Genomic DNA, 23,546 nt, shown 5'->3' on the forward strand with positions numbered 1-23,546 from the left:
ATGTACATAATTTCTTACATGACAAAGGCAAGGACTGGATGGGAGCAAAACTGCTAGCAGAATAATAACTAAAGAGAATCTTCATTTCATTTGATTACTTTCACTGAATGGAATGTGTAGCAGTGACTCAAAGGGTAAGTAGGACTTTACAAATATAACAGGCACATAGATCAACTTCTAATTCAAGGAAGATATATGTTAATTGAGAAATTATCTGGAAGTGAACCTTCTGAAACCTTCTTACAAACAGGTCCTTCTGCAAAAGAATAAAACCTTCACCAGATAAAGTTTATTTAGTGCCATCTCTCATAATGTCATTTGAAATGGCTGCTTCACAAAGTGTTCCACAGCATGCCAGTTATTATAGAAATTTAGTGTCATGCTCAAGAAAATGGAAGCCTTTTGGTTCTAACATTATGTGCAGAGTATTTTTGGGATTCTGCTTCAACTACCAACTGCTGCCGCTGAAGATGAATAGATCACATGGACACAGGTCGAGGTGTGGCGAAAAGAAGAGAAGAGAAAGTTTATTTTTCCCCCCAGGATTTATAGGCTTCTGACCACGGCCAGGGATTGGATGGTCAGGATAACACTTTCTCACTGCACTGGCCATGAGAGATGCCCATCACAAGCTGTGTAACAGAAAGAATGTACACATATCTATGTTTATAGTTACTGTCCTGGGAAAGTCCTTAGAAAACTATGTTAGCAAGCTCAGAAGCTGAGTTTTCAGGGCGACAACCAAGGATAAAATTTTGTTCCATTTAAGTCCCAGTCTTATAGGAATTTTCTCTGTAAGTATGGGATAAGCTCTCTTGAATGGAAGGGTTTCCCAGAGATATGAAGTTTTCATCATAAAACAGCTCTGTAGGTTTTGAATTAATTGATTAACTATTTCTAAACTGTGTCTTGCAAAAGTAATGATGACCAAGAAGAGCTTAAAGCTGATTAAATGTGACAGCTGGTAGTATTCATCAGGGATTCAGATATGTCCATCTAAACAGTCTTGACAGCAGCTTTTGCCAACTTTTTCTTTTTTCTTTTTTCCATATCTGCTTTGATCAAGCTCTCCAGTGAAACTTCTAGTGATTTCCATGATGGTAGCATTTAGAAGATGAAACTCCCCTGCCCAGTTCTAAGTCAAGTTTTCACCTGCACAAATGAGATCAATAAATGTGATTTCCTATCTGTTCCCAAAATTATAAATTCATCCAACAACAACAAAAAATGCCCTAACTAAGGCTTATGTTCTTATTCAAAGACTGTTATCTGCAGGTCTCAAAGTCAAGCTGAGTCAGTGCTTCACAAGTTCTGTGTAGTTTCTGAACACACAATACAGATTTCTTGCCAGCTCATTTAGCTCTTGTGTGTATCTTGTTAAGTAAGAGGAGAACTCAGAGAATTGTATCCCTTACATTAACTAGCTTAAAGAAACAACATGGAATTTTCTTTTTTTTTATAACTTCCATGACTTAGCTACCTATTCCATTCTTTACTGTCGATTAGGAGATGGCATTCTGTTTACGTGTTGCACCTTTACACCTCACAGCATTTTGTGCACAATATATTATACTATACTTTCCTTTGGAGAAACTGCTAAGGTCCCCATAGATGGAATGGGGTATCTTGCAGTTAAATGGCCATATGTATATAATTTTTGTTAAGTGAGGTATTGATAGAGCTAGTGAAGTAACAGCATTTGTACACTGAGGTTTTTCAAATCTATTTTCAAGTATGCCCCTCATTGTTAGTACACCATGATCTAGAGCAAAAACCTGGTAAATGATCAGCATGTTATTTACACTTCTCTGCTGAAAAAGGGGCATTTAGATGAACTGGATACAATATTTTGCACTGAATTTGATGAATGATTTAAAGTCCCAAAGAATACACAGACACCTAATACCCGGCATGTGTGCTTTTAGTTTCTGACACTAACAGGGCAGGAATACTTACTATCAGGAAATTACTAACTTGCCATTCTTCTTTGATTTTGCAAATCCCTATCAAGATAGTGAATCCAAAGCCATGCTTGTGTTTGACTCCCTGCTGCTAATTTCTGTGCATTTGTTTCCCAAGCTTCCTAATTCTTACCAGCTGGCAGGTATAAATCCCATCCTAGTAATGAGCCAGCTTGCTTCTGTGTACAGAGCACTGATTGAAGTCTTCCTCACAAATATCTATACACACAGCTTGTGATCTGAGCCTCCTGTGATTAACTAAAGGCTTTGCAGAACATAGCTGAGAAGAAGAAATCAAAAGTAAAAGATTCCATTGGGGAATATAAGCATTTACAAACAAGTTGTCAGATTTGTGTGAAGAATTCCTGTTTACTTGGAAGAATATAGTACTCTGAAGAAATATTGTGTCTTTCTTGCAAGCCAGGTAACACACATTTTGCTTGCAGTCCTACTCAAATAACTGTGTCATTTTAAACCCAGAGATGCATATGCATGCTACCACTGTATGATGCAAACAAATGAGATACTGAACCTTGAATCTTCTGCCCACAGTGTGTCTCAAGCCCTTCTGCCTTAGTTTTGCCAAGTCAATTTGAGAAGGGAAAGTCCAGGAAGAATTGCCTTCCTCTTCCAGCAAACTGAGGCTCTATGCTCTAAAATCCAGGGAGATGCAACTCCTGAATTGTTGCTGTCTGAAACCTGAGCTCCTTTCTTTAGCTAAATAAGCAGCATTGCACTGAAAACTAGAGAAGCACAAATCCCATTACATAGCACCCTGAGGCTGGGCTTCATGTTACAGATGCTCCTCTGCTTGTTCAGAGAAGATGGGGAGTGCATAACAGGGGGAAAGGGATCAGTAAACATTGTGAAAGAGCCTCTGTGAAGATGAAAGTCTCAGCAACCATTTCCCTCAGGAAGGAAAAGATTAAATGTTCCATACTACTTTCTAATTAAAAATTCAAACTGTTGCCTTATGAAAAAAGTCTTACTTTTATCTTCAAACTCTGAAGTTTTTAAGACTTACTCTTAAACATTCTGTTGGGGATTTCTCCCTCTTAAAAACTCCTGATGTTTCTTCAGTTCAAGACTGTTTCTCAGAACATAGGTCAGGATGGGTGTACTCCACTAATTTCAAAGCTTTGGCACTCTGTGGGCTGGCAGCCTGTAAAGGAAGCCAGAGCACACCTTTAGAGCCCTCAGCCTCCAAGAGTTATGGCGAACAGGTTTGGCAACAGGCTGCAACCTATTCTCTGAGGTCTACTGATGGGCTCAAGAGCATTCCCCAGAGGGAACAGAGATGGCAAGAGCTTTGGGAGGCTGCATATTTGGGAATCAGAGACAAGCCAGAGCTGAAACGTAGAAACGTACTGACACAGGAAATTAATTCAAATTAAACACTGCAAGCAATGGAGAAGACAGTTCATGACTGAGCTGTCACCCTGCCTTTAGTGGCAGAAAATCCTGTGCCTGGGATTGAAGCCCAGTGGTCTGTAGTTCCTACCTACAAGAAGTGACTTCTGAGTTTATCAGGACAATGCTATGTCTCAGTAATGAATGGGAAGAAAGAGGAGGGCAATATTAAGTAGTAATACAATTTCCTCTTTCAAATAAATTTACATTACATTTGTTGCATGGAACACTACAGTTCACAAAGTTAGTATATTTCTCACCAGAAAACACATTGCAATATAAATGGAAAAGCAATCCAATAAACTATTGATGATGCATAATTAGAAGAAAATGTATTATACTTCTAAATATCAGGTATCAATTTGCAAATGGAATACGTATTGTATACTACCAATAACTTCAGTTTGTAGAAATGGCACATGCTTATTTACACACATCATAAACAAAAGTCTGACAAAAATGTGTCTTCTGATGTTTCTATGATAACTTACTCCTTATATTAATCATATTGATTGTGTCATGACTTTATGTCCAATTTATCTCTAACATTGAGAAAATACAAACAGAAACTGTTGAAAATCTTCTAAAATTTCCCCCTATGCTAAAGCAGAGCTTATGGACATTGCTGATCACAGCCCTTGGTCGCCCATCGGAAGGACACCACTATTACACTGTAAACTCTGCCATGTGGGTGGAGATACTGCTACTGTGGTTGCTTAACTCTGGAGTTAGCAACAGCATATGATTATTTTCACTTGAGACTTGCTGCCTATTGCAGGACCAACACTGACAGCAGCTGGAGGGTGTTAACAACATGTACTTAAGTGCCACAAGAACACAGATACTCCTCAACCCAGCAAAACAAGGAAATTCCACAAATCATCAAGCTAGCTGAGTACTTGTTTGAGATGAGACAACAGAGGAAGAAGCCCCTAAGCAGTGCTGATGGTGGAGAGAAACATCAGGAACAACTTGTTGAGTCAAAAGTGAAACACAGTCAAACTATGTTCGAAGCTTAGTTATATCTCTGTAGGAAATAATTTGATTTCAAGAACAGGTATTTGTTAGCACCCACTTGGTTAAGAATCAGGACACCTAGCCTAGGACAGCAACTGCTGAACTCTCAGCCTACCACAAGGTTATTTGTTTTGTCCACTACATATTATACTGGCTCTCCAAAGAATAACACACAAATTATAATATTCATGTCTTATCCACACAGTACTTAAGTGTACAGGACATACAAGAAACTGCCTCACATTCCAGAACTGTAACCCTAGTCTTCAGGCACTGAAGAACTGATAATAACCAGGAAAAAACTAATTCATATCAGAGGCTGTGCTTCCTCCTCAGAGACAATTCAAGTAAGACAAACTAAGACTTGTTTACTCTAGAAGGTTAATTCCAATTGACCTGAGATCTAAAATGGCAGCAAAATCCCCAAAGTTTATTCCCCCTCACTTTGGGCCAATGCACTATTTACCCAGGTTCCCTGTACAGACAGTAGCAAGAAATGTTTGTCATAGAGCAATGCAAGTTGCAGGAGAGCTGGGTCATCTTCACAAGCAGAGCAGCATCTTCACAAGATGCCTGAGACCAATCTCTGTAAAGCAGCACATGCCACTTTGATAATTGCCTTGCTGAGATGGCCCCTCAATGGCTTTAAGTGGGGTCAAAGGGTGCACGTAGGTGTGACCTCAGGTCATATGCTAAGACAAGTGGCATAAGGCATGACACAATTACTGCAGCTGCACAGAACCATGAATCTGCCCCAATTTTCTACCTGCTAAACTAGCTGGAGCTGCAAATTTCTTTCTAGATGATCAAGTGTAATCAGCTAACCCCACCAAGTCACCTGTGTAAAACGCTGAGATACCGTGGTTATAGAAATAGCACAAAGCTCTTTTTTGACTAGGGTTTCTTCAGATTACTAAAATCTTTAAGAGCATGCTGAGTATGACAAAAGCCTAAGCGGAGAACAGTACAAAGAGACAGAGGTGGCTCAAATGGGACACTGGTAAGTGCTTTCTCCTTTGTGATTTCTGTCCTCCTACAGCCTACTGCTACTAACTATGGCTGTCTTCTCAGGCACAACTCCTTCTCATGCCTGCTGTTTCTGTTTGCTCTTCTATGTCTGTGGAAGGAAGAAGGAAAGTGGGCTTGCTGGGGACAACATGCTGCCTACACACTGTCTTCAGGGAAAGACAGAGGATCAAGAACTGTTAGGTTGAAAATACTTATGGCAATTCTTTTGAAAGCTGGTCCTCCCTACATGGTAATCATTCAAGTGTAGCTCCTCTCTCTGTATTCCAGGCTGGCTCCTGGTGACTTTACATCATTAGTAAAATGTGGTATAATATCCTACTGCCCAATCCTTGTTAATCTTACACATTGCACTAGTACAGCACAGAGTAGCTGTTGTTGAGATAACTGGCTTCCATTAGCAACCATGTGATTGGCAGGACGATAAAGTCTTTTCCCTTGCAGGTCAGCTGCTTTTTAAGAAGAGGGCAATCCTGCTGATCCATCTTTTAGCTACAGTCTCTCACTGAGTCCCAAATCTCCTGCCTTTTAGCTTTGATACGGTTCAAGCTTTCCCCCTTGTATCAGCCCCTACCTGTCATCAGCTCCTCTGTACCAAACAGCCAATATCAGGAGTTTGACCTCAGGGCACAGTCCGGGTGGGCAGGTAAAACCTGACCACTGGACCTACTTCCTTATCTTTCATATCCTGCAATTCATGAAGAAGTATCAAATTCGAACTAAAAAACAGAAGCATGACCTTTTATAAGAACCTTCTGAAAAAGGCTCTGTTGCCTTTCTAAGTATTCTTGAAAAGAACTGTCATCTACTCTGTTAAGACAGAAACGGATCACAAATAAGGAGAAGAGGGAAAGCACTGAAAATCCTTACTAAATGGTATAAGTTTTTGATGTGTGCCTGCAATACCTTTTGGTGATGCACACAAAAATAGAGTAAAAATCAAACCAAACCAAATATGCTAGAACTGTTCTACATCTGCAAACTCCAGTTCCAACCCAATAGAGAGCTGCCCTAACCTCTCCTGTTTATACAGTACATTAAGTTAATTAAATTCACATGACATACAGAGCATCCTCTATAAAGTGCTTGAGAGAATTCTAAATATAAGTTGCTAACATAAACTAAGAGCCATCATAAACAGTGTAATACCTATTTAAGTGACATACTCCCCAGTTAGTGCTTAAAACATACAAAAAACTTTATTTCCTGTAGAAAGTTTGTACACACCCTGCCTTCTTGCATAGCTGGAAATCATTTTTTTCCCTTGAAACAAAAGTAGGCTTTGCAAGGATTCCGCAAGGATGACAAAAACAGTGCCAAAATCTCAACATCCTTTCCCTTCAACTGAAATAATCTAAGTACAAATTGGAAGATATTTAGTTTCTTTTAACACGGACAATAAAAAGAGAGCTAAAAAAGAATCCAAAAGAGAAAGGCTGCTAGTTAAGGCAAGACTTGTGGCATGAACAAGTCTTGTAGACATAATCCTGTATCTTTCTCACACAGTAGACACTTATCCCACTGTAGATATTGTTCATTATTATATTACTGTGAGAACATAACAGAGAACCCTACATTTTAACTTTTTCAGTTAAAAAGACAGTTTAATGAAGTCCTTTCTAACTACCAGGAGAAATCTGAATACTTTTGCCTCAAGAATCTTCCCTTCTGAAATGCCCTTTAATAATCTTGCTGTGAAAAACCTACTAAATTATTAAAAGCAAAAATATTCTTACTATAATTTGGTATAGAATTCTTTCTACTTTATCTTATTTTTAATGACTTTGATAGGCTCATAATGACACCAAAAATATCACCAACACCTGCAGAAGGCTAAAGATCCTCCATGTGCAGTTAATGATTCATTTCACTATTTAAATTATACTTACACTTTTGTGAAATAATAAGTTCTTTGTAAAAGCTAATTTCAAGCATGAAAAGGTTTTGAAGATCATTTGTTATGGTGGTTATAATGTCCAAATTTACAAAGATTTTAATAGATTTTAGTCTGGGAAAACCTTCTTTTGGGCAGGATCTCTGGGAAAGTGCTTCCAATTTTACAGCATTTAAAATTAAATTAAATCAAATTAAATTTTATGTAGAATAAAGATAATCCAGTTGGAATAAAGCTGCTTTCCAACAGTTTTAAAGTACTCTACGTAACATATTCAGGAAAGGAAATGTTAAATAGTACCATGCCTGATTCTGCTATCCAGAGAGTAGTTTTGTAGACAGGAGAATATGCTCAGAATGGAATCAGACCAGCACACACCAGGATAACATGTACACTCTTGCAAAAAGGCGTCACAGGATCTTCACAAAATTGTCAGGACTAAAATTCAATCCAATACTCCTATAACAGTACTATCAGGAGCACAGTGCCCCCTAACCACACACAGGAGAAACAGTTTTATGCTAAATTACAGGGAATAGTGCCACTAACAACACTTCAAATAACTGCTTTTCACAACTAATTACATGGGAATGCAAAAACATGAAAGGTTCTTGAATTTAATAACTTCAGCATTGGTCAGAAGGGGAAATTAGTAGGATAAAAAACACCAACTAGTGTCTTACTTGTCTGAGGTCGATGAAAGCTAACTGCAGGGTGTCTCCCTGGAATCCTGGCACAGGCTCAGAACTAGCAAACACTGCAAAAAAAAGGTTAAAATATTACGGATGTAGACTTTATTTTTTATCAAGCTCTATGTAATATAAATCCTAGATAGCATAAGTTGCATAGCTTAATAACTTAGAGTGATTAAAACCAAACAAACCAACAAACAACCTTTTGACAGTTTTTCCAATAATCCTAAAGAATAATACTTTACGGAGTATTATTAGAAATTTTGCTTAAAATTCTGACCCAGTAGTAATGTTATGACCACAGAAATCAAGGTATTTTTTAGCCTGAGGTGCATGATTACTGAAGAATTTCAAAATAATACCAATTCCATAGCTGTCAATGTATTTTCAAACATCTGCCTTTGTTACAGCATCCATGCTATAAAACCTGCACCTCCAGCCAAACAGCATTAAAAGACAAACACTAAGGTGGGAGTTAGTTTCATGTGTAGACAATGGATAGAAAGCCCTATGGTCAGAGCAGAGCTGAAATTCTTTCTTATGCCTTTTAGCCTACTTATCAGTAATGAACTTCTGCTCATTTTGAACCCAGAACCGGCTGTCCAAATTGGCAGGCAAAAATATATTCATAATACAAAAAATAGCAACATGATAAATGAAAGAAAGCAATTTATTTAAATCAGGAAAAGATCCAAGTTGATAAACTTAAAAATAAATACACTTTTTGTAGTTCTTATTCCAGTTGCAAGTTAATAACAAAGACAAACAACCACTGCCTCACATCCCCACTCAGGTTAGGTATCTTATTTCAAAAGAACTTAATGAGTATTTTTCTTATGCCCTTCAGGTAGAGCTCTCAACAAAACAAAGTAGATACTACTACAGCAGCTTTAGAGAAGCATCATCTGAAGCAGTGAAAGGTATTTTTTCTAAATTTGAGAAACAGATCATTCAATGGTAGAGGAAACAAAACATATGTATCCAATTTCCAGAGCCAGTGCTAAACTCTACCATTCTCAATACTAACATTCAGAAGTAACATGAAATTCTTAATATATTTTTTTAAATGGCTAGTTAGAAAATGAGGATTATATGGAGGTAAAATCCAGAAAACCACTGATGTCTTGAGCTAACACGATGGTAAAATAATGGCCTTGAACATTTACTTCTGAATGTATGGTTTCAACTTAAAGCAGACTAATGAAAGCAGATCAACTATTTCACAAGTCTAAAAATGACTACATGGAACACAATTTTAGATGAAGACTCTTACTTAAATGGTACAAGAAACTACATGGACCATCTCAGAATACTTAAAAATAGCTTGGTAATAGATGGATATAGTATTAGAGTAGCAGCTTTACAAGTAGAAGCAGAATTTATTATTTGTATTACACTAGTGCAAAAGTTATTTTATGAGAGTCATGTAATAGGAGAATGAATTCAACTGCAATACAACTTTATCTTTTATCAACAAAAGAATTAAAAATAGCAATCAAATGCCTTAGGGAGACCACTGTAATGTCACAGATAAATACTGGTAACATTGGCAAATGCTCACTGATTATTGTATTTAAGTGTGAATTTTAAATTGTCTGGTCTTCCTACTTTATAAGTAACACCAACTTTCTAGAGGCGTTTTCAGGGAGTTTTAATTGACCACAAACATGCCTTAAAAAAAAAAAAAAAAGCTAAAAAACAGTAGAAAAAACATATCTTACACTCAGTATTTTATAGGGAGAGTTTTCTGATAATAAACTCATTAAATCAGCCAAGACAAAACAGCCTGTACAATCACCAACCTGCAGAATTACAAAGATGCCTAAGCCTAGGCACCTTGGGCACCCTTCTAAACAACCTAGGCTAAAGGCCTATGTATTTACAAGGCTGTCTTCTGCAGGTATTTCACGGCCATTAGGAACACTCTTTCTTAAGGACAGTGGAGCTGGACTCTGAGGTCAGCCAAACCCAGAATTTAAAAGGGAACACCACGCTCCAGCAGGAAATCCTAAGCAAAGCTCCACAGCAAACAGATAAGAAGCGATACATGAGCTGTGAGCAGCACATTAATAAGAAGGATACACATGATGGTTAGAGGGGTCTTTTCTACATCCCTTAAACCAGGAAGGTAAGGCCCATCAGATCATCTGATCTGATCCTAACTTTCTGTTCATACACAGTACACTGTGACCAGCTTCCCCCACCAGAATCTCAGCTCTTCCAGCCACTCCACAATTGTAGCTAGCTCTGGGAGAAAGAAGATCAATGGCAAAAAAAGGGTTACAGAACTGAAAAGTAAATGTAACTGAAAAGTGTGACCTTCAGAAAGTCTTTTCAGCTAGCTTTTAGCACTTTATACTTTGGGAGATATTTTCCTACAGCAGAATACTCTTACATGCCACAGGGCAAATATCTGCATCTTTTCTGTGCTCATCAGGTGAAGAGATTCTGAAATTTATCCTAATGCCTTAAATAATGCAAAATAATTTTGTTTCTCTACATAATACTGACTAGCATTGCAGCTATAGAACAAAAAATACACAATGTACCAAACTTAATTGTTGCATTAGCTTTGTTCTCTTAAACTACAGTTTTATGTTATAAATTCATTTACAACATTAGGGACACTCATTATAGCACAAACATTTATTCTCACATTTGGAACATTGACAGGTGACTACAATAGAATTTGTTCCATTATTATAATTTCATGAGTTCAGAGGGCAAAAAGATAATCTACTTATGGTAACAGTCAGACAGATCCCCCTCCGCCCTCAGCGCAGGGCTTTTAAGTTTTGCTAACAATTTTACAAAGCTAATTAAATATTTTCTACTGCACAGCATATTAGGAAGATATAAGAACAGGATTAACATTCTTAATTTCTTTGTCCTAAGGGCCCTTTTCTAGATAGTAATGAAACACTGTCATATATACATATTTTAAAATATTCACCCCCTACAATCATTCTAGGCTTAAAGAGGATTTGCAGGGGTAGGGGGGCTGGCTGGTTGTTTGGCTTAATGTGCATAAAAGCATTCTGGAATTTTATAATATAAGAGAATGAAATGCAAAGATCACTATTAAACTGTCACTCTTAGGGGCAAACAACTGGCTGTTTGGCAGTTTGAATCATAAACCCAAATGTTTGGGAAAACTCAGTTGAAAATATACATCATATGAATCTGGTATTCACAAGGTTTTTTGTGAACATCTTCTCTTCCTCGGCTTTGCTGATACTATATATGTATATAGAACAAGAATAATGTGGGTCCTCAATAGTTACAATCTCAACATACTTCCTGTAACAGGCAATAAAGGAATATAAAGAAGATAGGATCAAATGAAACAAATACGTAGTAATACCAAAACAGGCTGGGTGGTAACACATGAATTATAAGAGTGAATATAAATGTTGAAAAGATTACTTCAGTCCACTTTATTTTTAATATTTTGCTTTGATCTTATAATTGTATTTTATATACAAGATATATGAGAATTGACATATATATATGTACATATTAATGGAGATCTTAAGATAAAGGCTATATCTACTAAATGGAGTTTAAGACATCTTTGACTGTAAATTGCATTGAATTTCTAAACAATTCTAGATTTATTAAGTCTCTTGATTTTATTGTCTCAAGATCCCATCTTTTAGACATCATCTGGTTGTGCCTCTCTGTTGGTCTGGGAATTCAGTACCTAATTCTTGACAAATAGTTTTGCTGCTCAGTGGAAGAAAACCAGAGTCTAGATTCTGAATCAAAAGCTAAATTAGGATAGTTTAACTCCAGCCTCATAGCATTGATTCACAGGCAGGACAGCAAAGCTACAGAAGTATTTTTAAAGGAAGAGCAGAGAATCAGGTGACTGTGTGAGCTGCCTCAGCCACTTTGCAGCCCTGCTGGATGCTCCAGCTGTTCAAACACGCCTGGAGGGAGCCTTGCTGAGGGAGCTGCCAGCTGGGCAGGCAGCAGCCCCCAGCACCGGCAAGGTCTCGCTGCTTCCTCTCCCGCCCATGCTGCCATATGTGACCGGAGGATGAAGGATGGCCTCCAGCCAGCGAAGTTAACCTGACTGCCCAGATGGGAGAGGAGGCAGGTAAAGCAAGGGGCCTCCAGAGAAGAATATAGTGCCTTTTCAAGGAAAAACAGGATCTGGGTTCCTCAGCTTCTGGCATGCCCACCTGGAGACTACTTTTGTGTGTGCTCAGCAGAGAACACTCTGGTTAGGATGTCACTTGCTCTTGGATACTGCTGCTCTCCACGCACTGGGTGAAAGGAGGGACTGCCTGGAAGCCATACACAGGGCTGATCAGGAAAATAAAGAGCACTCTGCTTTGCACTAACCCTCCACTAAGCCTTGCTTGTTTATAGGCAAAACCCAAAACCTTTTCACCCTTTCACATCTGGGTGAAGAAGGATGCCCACTCACCCATATTTCATTCTGTTATCTAATCCTGCCTCACAATTCAACTATGTTAAAACACAAATTAAAGAAAAAAATTTAGATCTTCCAACAACTACAACTTCAAACAAGTTCTAATTCCTTAATAAGAAGCTGATGTAAGCTAAGTAGATCTGGATGGTGTCTCTGAAAAGCTCCTTATTTATTATGTACACCTTTCTTCTTGTACAGTAAGCTACAGTAACCCACATTTGAATTTCATTTTCAAGAAACAGCAAACAACCCTTTCCCAACCCATTTGCTTCCTTAGGGAACCAAAATGTAATATTCAAGCAAAAGAGTACTCTTTGGATGTTATTCCATGGGACTTAGTACATTCTGTTTTCTGAACAATGCTTCAAGAATCTCAATCATCCTAGTGGTATTAACCACTGAGAAAGAATGGTATGAAATACAGGGGTAAAACACTGCTCTAGGTTATAAAATTTGCAGAGGAAGTAAAGAAATACTTTGACAAGCTGAAATCAAACTGAAATCTTTTGGAATGTTTGAAAGGAAACAAAAAACATGCTAGAAGAAGAGCCAGATTATGATGACTTTTTGTTTTCCCTTACAAATCATGAGATAAGACCAGCTGATGCTATTATTATTGCTGAGCAAAAGTATCGGATATTTCCAGATTTTCTACTCTGCTTTTTGAAGTTTACTATTATAGGTACTCCACTGTATTAAAATTTAGTGCAGGATAACAAAATCACAGTTCACCACCAGATGACCTCCTTCTCTTCCACCTTTCTTTCTTGGAAATCCACCTACCACTCTACCTATCCTTTGCCACTAATAAGAGCACTTACTGACTTTAACAGATTGCTGGATTGTTGTTTGGACTGTTGATTGTTTTTTAACAGAAAAAACTAATAAGATATCAAATTTTTTCTGATTTTATTTAGATCTCTCCAGTTCATATTAGAAAGAACAAAATTATAAAGATCAGAAAAAAAATCTACAATGTTGGCAAGAATTTTTAAAAGTTTACTTCCAGCTATTAATAACTTTCTGCATCTCATCTAAATTCTTAGTTCAAAATTCATCTAGTATACTCCATTGTAAGTAAAATGTCAAACCCATTAATACAATACAGTAGAAAATTCCCAACAGTTGTGAATTATTTGCACACTCTAAGCACTAATTGAAATGTCACTGTCGTATCCATTAATCCCAAAGCATCAAAGAATAAAGCTGGGGGAGGGTGATGAGCAAGAACATAAATCACAGGCATCACAGTGAGGCCTGGAATGTGCCTGTGATGGACCTTATGAATGAAACCACATCAGCAAAGCAGTGTGAGCAAAATCTTGTGTCACTCCTTTATTCCACAGACTGCAAAATGTGGCTTGTTGAAACACACCATTCTGACAAGCTTCCATAATCATATTTAAACTACTCAAAGGGTTTCTGTACAAAATCAGGGTTTTTTTCTAAGATGCTTTGTAAGTTTTTCACAAAGGAAGAGCTAAAGTTCATTCTGTTAGCACTTGTACAGCCCATGCTAGAAATTACACAGTGGTGGAAGAATGCATTTTTCAGTTTTTAAGTCACTAGCTTTCTAAAACTTTCTTATTTTGGCCGAAGTTTTCGTATGTCCTGTCCATGCCATATACTCAGAATAACAGCTACATATGAAAAACCATGCCATCTTACAGTTATATTATTATTTTAAAATAATGAAATATTATCATTTTAGATCAAATAAAATTCTACTAAGATTTCTTCACCGATTAAAGTTTCTGCTGTGCATCAACCAAAGATGGTAGACAGACACAGAATGGTAGTAGAAATTAGGATGACACTAATCAGGGCACATATCAGCCTTTGCCTGAGAAGAGAAAGATCTGAAAATAACCCAAAGATCAGATGATAGCTGGAAACAGTGGAACTTCTCCCTTGTTTGCTGTGAACATACTGTTCATACTGTGAAAGTCACCTTTAAGACATGCATTTTATCCCCTGTACTGCTGGAAATCCCAGAGTGAAGCAGGGCATTGGTAATTTACAGAGAGTAGTGAATATCAGTTCACAGCTGATATTTTAAATATTAGAAACAGAATAAAATAAGAAAAACTTGTAATGGACAAGTTTTCTTCACTGTTACACTATTTGTTCAGAGGGCACAGGATGGTTTAGTGGTTGTATTAATTCAGCTTGTTAGGATGGATGATCATTATATAAGTGTTATGAATACTATATGATTTATCTTTTAACAACTGGTATCTTTTTTACATCCAGGAACCTACACAAATACACAAACACACTCCTATGTACCTACCCGAAAAGTACACTACTAAATTTGCAACATCAAGCATACTAAAAGTAAGGAAAGTCAAACCATGATCTGTTTGGTTAACTTGTACAATCACAGAATTTCAATGTCACAAATATTCTGTCAAGTCAACCCTGACTCAGTTTGTTCCATGCCCTGAAAGGCTTTAAGGCTGGACAGTGAGGGACCATCAGAAAGATGCCTGCTCCACCTGTTACTGAGTTCACCTGGAATGTAATGAATAAGGCAGGAGAAGGAAAGACAACTGCATGTTTAAAATGTCGAAAATGCCACATAAGTCTTTCTCTGGACTCCCACAAGAACTTTCCGTGATGCTAACCAAATTGCTTGAAATTAAATTTTCAGTTTCCCATAGGAAACCCAGCTTCTAATGGAATAGTCATCAATTTTTTTTCATGCATCCAAACTAAAAGCCTCAGGATATGACCTGTGTAACTGCCCCATTTTACAGATGTCACCAAAATAATTGAGACCTATTCTTCAAACACGTAACAGGAAAGACACTTTGGAAAAAAAAGGTAAAAACAGAGCAGAAGAATCTGAAAATTGAAAAAAAATCACTAGTGAGCCTTTCCACTGCATCTCAGTCATCAACTATAAAACCAGTCCTAACACCTATTCACGGAACTTTCTTCCAACAGATTAACAACACACCCTGAGCCATGAGCTCCATGCAAAACATGAGGTAATTAATCCTGCCTTCAGTGCTGTATTGAACCACTTTATAAAGTCTGATACCATATTTTAAACTGTGACAATAAAACAACATCTGATGTATACTAAATGAGTATTATTTATTATTCTGCACAGTAAGGCAGTAGCAGTTCTACGAGTGAGGAAACCCGATATAACAGCACATTTAAAATTTGTATCATAATAGAGGAACTCAAGAGGAAATATTAAAATTTCATGGACATTTGATCTTTTTTTCTTAACCATTAAAACATAATATTTATGTAGCAGTTTTGGGCAATCATGTACTAAACTAAATCTTTACTGGATATAGTTATTATGATTCCATTAGGAGTAATAACAATGTATGTTTTAATTTAGATACTTTAGTTAAAAGAAAAGTTTCATTAAAAAAAATTTCCCATGAATGCAAACATACTTACTCATAAATACTTTTAAAAGAAGATGTACTGTAGTATTATTTTTTAAATAAAATACAAAGTTTTAGTCGATTATGGAAAAGGATCACTATATAGCCTTCACAAAATAACTTTTTTCAATGTTAAGACCAATACAGATTGGAATATATACTTACATTCACACTGTATCACATCTAAATTAAACTGCTGAATTGCTCCCATGCTTATTTGTTTTAATTCACTGTCCAGTAGCATCTGCATTAGGGACATTGAAAGATGCTGGCAGGCTGACATGCAAGCTGTCTGGGCCACTTTTCCCTAGTAGAAAAAGCAACAAGTTTTACAATAGAAATAAATGATATGTCACTAAAGACCTAAATCATCTGACTTGATTTTAATATACATTCTAAGTCTTAATGGTACAAAACTTAGATCAGAAGGAGAAAGATCACACTTCCTGTTATTTATTTGACCTATTAGATTTGTTTCTATTAGATCAAAGAGAAAACAAGATTAAATAGATGTTAAAGCAATTACTGATATTTCTTCCAGCAATCCAACAGTCTTCATGAATACAAGGACATTTGCAAAACAATGACAATTAAAGTTGCTGAAGCATATGAACAGCTTTGTGATTTTATTTAAATATTTTTATCCAAAACAGAATGAAAGCAAGAATGTAATGAAAATCAACATGCTGTATATTTTTGATGCTATCAAATTTTAAAAATCCCCCAACTTTATAGAAACCAGAATGACTGCAATCGGTTGGGGCATTCTCATAAAAGCTTGTGCTAATTGTTGGTAGTTTATCTGCTCAGTTTCCATCTCAAAGTTTGTTGCTAAATTATTTTAAAAATTCATGCCTATCCATCATCTCAGGTGCCTAATAAATCAGTGCTGTCAGTGATCAACTACTTACAAAATGAAATGTAGCCCTCTGCTGTACAAAACAGAAATAATTTCCCAATCACAGTCTAGATGCCAATAGTGCTCTGTATCATCTACATGACAATTTTCCCAACATGAGATCAAAAAACCAAAACACAAGTCAGACATTAACCTGAATAAATTATTTAAAATTTAGTACAGAAAAATTTAAAGATAACAAAATTCTACCTTAAAATTAAGAAAACCACTTGAAACCAGATACCAAACCAGATGGTACCATTCTATTCACAGCACTGCCATCTTTTAAAACATAGTGATCTTGGGTGTCAAATGCAACTATATCAATCTCTGTAGTTTAATGTACTGAAACCACTCATTACAACTGATGTGTAAGTTACAATGATATTGAAACAAACGTAAAAACACATTTATACAAAAGAAATCATAATAACGTAAGAGAGCTACTGGAGCACATGCCACTATTGTTCTACTTCTATCCATCGGTACAGTGATGTCACCTGTTTCTCTAAAGTAATGGTTCCCCAGTTGTTTTCTGCAAGGTCAGGCTGATCTATTCACTGTTGACTCCCAGAAACATGTATAAGTAATGAACAGCTGTAATGGAAAGTTCACTGTCCCAAAAAGTTTGGGAAGTTCTGCTCCAGCATCTGAAGAGCCAGATCTTGTCCTTACTAAGTCAATTTGCTAAGATGATTGAATTTTCATGCGCAAAAAATTTTCATAACAGAAAGCAAATATGGCCCCAAATATTTCACGCTTTAAAAATCCATGACTTGTTAAAAGGTAATTACAATATAGCAAATACAATGGAAAGCCTTCAACTCTCCTCACGTTCACACTGAAACATTAAATGGCTGCTGTTAATTCTTTTTTAGCATTAAGACACCTTGAACTGTAAGGAGCTTTTTATCTAAAATGACATGTCAGTTTCTTAATTGAAAATCTCAGAAAAGCAAATAACATATTTGAGCAAAATAGATGAACTGACAACAAAGAATGTAAGAAACAATGCAAGAACAGCATGCTTAAAAGTCTCCCAAACCCAACAGCAATTATACTGGGAGACATGCAGCTCTATTCCCCAAGCAGAACAATACCAATATGAATGGGGGGAAAAGAAGAAAAAAAGAATAGGCAAAAAAGGAAGGAAAAAGGGAGGTGAGAAGGGGACTAAATGGGCCACAGTTCATGTAATTACAGTGCAGTGCGTTTGAAATACTTAATGGAAATGTCATTTTGATTTAATGGAACAACTAGTGCATCTCTATTTAATGTACTGCTCCATCAAATCAGCTCCATGTTCTATTTATGCTGCCACTATTATGCAATAAAAGTTCAACCAGATTAATACGTTGTCATGAGAAATTTTAACATTCAGTTTATTTCATATGGAAACAATGCATACTCCTCTGTTATCTTAAATAAATGAAAGAATTTTGTATTTCTAACAAGCATATGTAGCTAATTGTTACAATCTGGCAAATATCAATAGTACTGGAGCACAGGATAATGGTTACAATACAGAAATGACACAGCTAAAGCCACTCCGACTTTAAATAAGTATCAATATATGTACACTTAATGCTGGTTTTAAAGTTTCATAAAATGGAAACATCCTAACATATAAATTATTTCCAACTATGTAACTTGAACTACAGGCTTATTGTTCAAATGACATATCAACAAATACTACAAGTTTACTATACACAGTTGATGCTTAATAAAAATCACTTAAAATTCTCAAATTTAGAGAAAAAATAAAGCCATGCATATATATCAAAATGCTGAATTTTAACTAAGAGAAATGTGAACTATACCATTATCCTCTTCAAAATTCAGTGCTTCCCAGTTCAAAATACACTGGATGTATGATACCCAGAAAAGAATTAACATTTGTGTTCAAAAAATAGGATCTAGTTAAAAATTAATCTTCAAATTTCCAACATCTACCACATCATCAATTCCTTGCCAATTTTTCATAGAGCATTTTGAAGAGGAAATATAACGACTTGTGAACATAGCAATAACATTTATTTTTCAGGATTGAACAAATGTCAGTTAATTTTAAAACAGTCTTGACGTTTGTTAATTTTGCTTTTTTATATTACTATTATTATTTAAGGGGATGGGGGTGGCCATGGTTATCTAGCAATTAAATACCTATATTCAACAGCATGCAGAGATTCAGCAGGCTCCTCACATTTGCCCCAGTTGCCTCCCATTTGGAGACACCACTATTGTCTCTGCTGTGCCTATGCTAATTGCTCCTATCTACAAAACCTATTCTTCCACTCAATCAGTGTAAAGTTTAGAAAACAAGGACCCTATTCTATACTCGAAAACACCTGCTAACAGCGTTAAAGGCAACTGTTTTTTCACCCAGCCTTCACATTTTGCTGAAATACAAGTTTGTAAAAAGAGAAAACCCTTAGACAAACTTCTTATATTTCAAAGGAGCTTGTAAAGAGAATCTGCTGACATATTAAATCCTTTTTTATAGGACCCAAAAGCTTTTCTCCTAAGAACAATTGTAGTAAAGAGACATTTGGCTCCTAGGAAATTCCCAAAGGGTCAGCCATATGCATCCTTCCACGGCACCTTCGCGGTGCTGCTTTCTAAAACCCATGCTTAGCTGTCTCAAAAGCAGCTTTCATCATTCACTATGGTGTCAGTCAATATGATTTATGGACTGCATTCAACAAAGTCAAAGCATATAGAATGAGAAATATGACTACAATCTGCTAATTTGTTTTGTATTGAGCCACTTAGGAGTCAAAGACCTGATGTCAGGCTGAGACCAGCAACACAATTAACCAGCCAGTGACAGATTCATCCATCCTCCCTGCCAGGCTGTGCCAATCAAAGACAGCATGAAGCAGCAGTTGGAGAAGTCAGTAAGAAAACCCATTCTCTAAGTAGCCTGTGGAGGCTGTTGATTGACAGTTTTTGAATATAGCTGCAGAAAACCACCACCCCTTCACCCTCACTGCAAGCTGTGAAATTAGGCTTTTGCTGCCAATCACAGAAACAATAAAATAACACAAACTGCCATCCTCAGCATAAAAAGAAAATAACAAAACTTAGCCATTAAATCTAAGATGCTACGGTGAAGAATTGATTTAGCAATATGAAATAACATAATGTTATTCTTTTGGAAAATGCAAATAAATTATACATACAAATTTTATCACTCAAGGTTAAAATCTCCAACTTTTGAACTACTGACAGAATACAATACTAAAAACATTAATGGGATTTTTAAGAATCAATTTTACTTCCAGTCTCTGCCCCAAATGCTACGGAAACAATTAAAAATACCTAATTGAAAGCAATTTGCAACAGTCTCTTCTCAATGGCCATTCTTTTCCAACTTTGTATTGACAAGGCACATATCTGGAATAAAATTTCAGCTAATTCTAAGCTTAGATTAAAACCACTTACTTACATACAGACCCACTAGAATTTCCAGTTAACTGATCTGAAAATACAAGGTAACATTTTTCCCTAACTCTTTAAAACAAAACTAAAAAAGGTACTTCCTTAATAACAAATTCTATAATCCAATTTATTTAATGAGATTAATGGCTGTATAATGAAATTTTAATTTGCTTTTTGATTCAAAGCCTCTAATGGCACTATAAACTGCAAGATGAAATTAAAATGGGATTATAAACATAATCTCAAAAGACTAAATTCTTGTGAATCCAGAAAACAGAACCATTAAAAACTGTATGACTTTCCAACTAAAACCTTCCAAAAGCCACATAGCTTCTGCGTTCTACATTGCTGAAATTTTGCTAGCCCTCAATCTTGAAATAACCAGCAGCCTGAGACCTATACAATACTAACAGGAAATATTTCTACACAAAACACAGAGCTGATGACACCTATTATCTTGACAGTACACCAGGATGCTGAGTATTAAATGATAGAAGTGTTGATTGGAATGAACCATTGTCATCTAGTCCAACCTACTTGGAGCACTGTTGCCAACACTACTTCAGGTCCATTGACCTTTTCTCCTGCAGACCCTTCAAAGTAACTGAGGATGGGAATTGAGCAGCCTCTTTTGCAATCTCCTTCAACACTGCACCACTCTCTTCAAGCACAATTTCCCTCTAATACCAAAGCTCCTCCTGCCAAGCTTCTACCTGTGACCACAGCCATGTCTGAAATCGCCAGTCCAACCAAGAGGTTTGGTTCCATCAGTTTTGTATTTGTTCTTCAAGAGGTTGTAGGCTGCATCTCTCCTCAGCCTTCTGTTTAACAGACTAAATACTCCACCTCCTTACATCTCCACTTGCAACTTGTGCTCTAGGCTCCTAACAACTTGGGAGCCCACTGCTAGATCCATTCTCCCAGTTTTAATAATTTAGTAGTATTAACCTCATCACTTCCATTATCACAGCAATGCTTATCCCAAAGCAGAATGAATTCCTGATATGAAAAAAAATATGAAAATCATCAGGGGATGGGAGAATTCTTAAATACAATTCATCAGCTTCTTTAAAAAAATTTTAAAAAGCAAATAAAGAACACCAGCACACACATTTCTTAACCCAGACAAATGCAGCAGGGGAACGATGGAACTTTCACTGATTCTTTATTCAGCTATATCACTCTATCCTAATTTTGTATGCATGTCTCACCACTGTATTTTGATACCTGACCTCTCTTTCAAGAGTTCTCAGTCTCTAAATCACCTCATTTGGGATGCAAGGCACATCCCATCAACCTTCTGCAAGGTTTTTAGGACTCCTGCTGTCTGTCCCAGTGCATGAAAGCCCAATGTTAGTCATTAACCTGATCCCTGCATGCATCCACACAAGGTACACAGCAAGTTATCAGCAAAACAGAAAGGGTCTTTTTATTAAATGATTAAAAATTGAAGCAATAAGCCTGCAGGCAGTTCATAGTTTTTCTGTTCACATGCTTTTTCTTCATCTTGCATCTACTTACCGACATAGCTGCATGGTCATTGTTGTTATGCTGAGAAGGAAACCAGTAAGGCAATCAAAACAAAAAAATTAAGATGTACTGTCAACTTCAAAAAAAAAAAGAATAAAAAAATTGGTAGCAATAAAAGATAAGCAAAAGCTTACAAAAAAGAACAATTATAGCTACATAATAGTAATTTCTTTAAACCTCTGAACTTATTTAGTATTTTGTTGAAGTGTAACAAAGATATTATAACTTAAATAATATTAATTTGGCAATAATATGTTTTTCTGTAATAAGGAACTGTATGCCAAAATATCAAAGTAGCAAACTTCAAATGACAAAGTGTCTGTTGAAATGCCTTTCCAGAAACTTTTCATTACAAGAAAGAATATACTCCAAAAGTCTTAGGTTAAAAAATAAATGCCATGTTTACCATTATGGCTTACAGAGACTATCTGTATGTTACTAACATGCTTTGTTCAAGCAAGACTTAAAATGGCTCAGGATTCTTTAGTAAGAATCCAAATATAACACAACCCATTAATAAATTTTAACATAAAACTTATAGCAATATAACTGTAGGGTGGAAGAAAGCTGTTTTCTTTTCCAAAATTGCTTCTTAAGTACAGTAATCAAACACAGAGGAGAAAATTAACATGCAAGACTTGAGACAGAAAAGAAGCTTTGGAGACACACGACATTTCCAATAATTCAACAGAGATATAAGTCCCCAACTAACTTATGTCACTTTGTGTGCAGATTCAGTAGAGTTCATGGTCTACCTGATTTAAAGCTCTAATATTCCAATGAAAATAATACAAACTGAATAAAACAGATACACAATGTAAGATGCATTTTTGAAAAGTTATGCCTACATTGGTACAGAAATACTTCACTACAGCCCCACATGAAAGCATGAAGACACATCCCCGTGCATTTACACAGCTTATACATACTGCAAAAATAAAACAAGATTCTAATGACAAGAACCCGATGACTGCAACAAAAAAAATAGTTTAAGAATATATTATAACACTTCTATAGGCAGACTAGTGTTTGAAACAATACCAAAGAGAAAGTCAGTGTCTCTGGAGTGTGACAACAAAGAACCAGCATGGCCAACTAGTGTCCCCAGTCCTAGCCCAATGCCCTCTAACACAATTGGATATGTAAAGGTAGTAAAGACCTCTCTACTTGTCCCGCTCTTTTCCTTACTAGAATTATGGCCAGCGTGCTAGGAATTTGTTCTTTGACTTCTAATTACAGAAAAGGTTCTGATAAATTATTTTGAGCAGTGGAATGTTTCTGCCAGCCATACAAAAACTATTATGGAAATGACACCGTGACATTAATGGAATAATTCATTAATGAAAATTAATTCTAAAACTATTCCAAACCTTAATTACAGCATGTGAAAATCTAGCTTAGTTTATCACTCCAGAGCACTTACTATTTTAATGAGTTATAGAACTTTGTTCTGGGTTAATCTTGGAAAATACTTTTACTAAAAATTTTCTCTTCACAAAAATAACTTACTAGTACAAATCTAACTAGAATCACCATAGTGTGCACACATTTTCATATAAACTTCACACACAACATTCACAGGACTGTATTTCTCTACAATTGGCCAAGATAGGATAGGGAACGAGATGCAGGATAAGTGAAAAATTACAAGAAACCTCTTGCCACAGCAGACTACTTGTCCATACAGTTCCACATCATGCCTGTTACCTGACCAGAGTTTGAAATTACAGAATAACCTCTTTACAGAAACTAGCTTTCTCCAAAGGCTGACTTGTACCCCCAGGCACATAATTCTATACCTTCCACACTTCTTAAGTCCTAATGCC

At 36.4% G+C, this 23,546-nt stretch overlaps 1 protein-coding gene across 7 annotated transcripts in view; it reads right to left on the minus strand.

The window, feature by feature from the left end:
- EXOC6 (exocyst complex component 6) overlaps nt 1-23,546 on the minus strand; it is an 89,096-nt gene that overhangs the window by 16,814 nt on the left and 48,736 nt on the right. For 3 of the 7 annotated variants that reach the window (XM_058840718.1, XM_058840720.1, XM_058840721.1), the window contains exons 19-20: nt 16,017-16,158; nt 7,992-8,065 (exon numbers count right to left, since the gene is read on the minus strand). In XM_058840718.1, coding sequence (XP_058696701.1) covers nt 7,992-8,065; nt 16,017-16,158 — 216 coding nt within the window. Of the gene's footprint in view, nt 1-7,979; nt 8,066-16,016; nt 16,159-21,711; nt 21,797-23,546 lie in introns of those variants that run through there. The other 4 variants (XM_058840717.1, XM_058840719.1, XM_058840722.1 and 1 more) reach the window with 3 other exon arrangements.

The sequence above is a fragment of the Poecile atricapillus genome, chromosome 6, assembly GCF_030490865.1.
Source record: "Poecile atricapillus isolate bPoeAtr1 chromosome 6, bPoeAtr1.hap1, whole genome shotgun sequence".
In the NCBI taxonomy this organism is placed as follows: Eukaryota; Metazoa; Chordata; class Aves; order Passeriformes; family Paridae; genus Poecile; species Poecile atricapillus.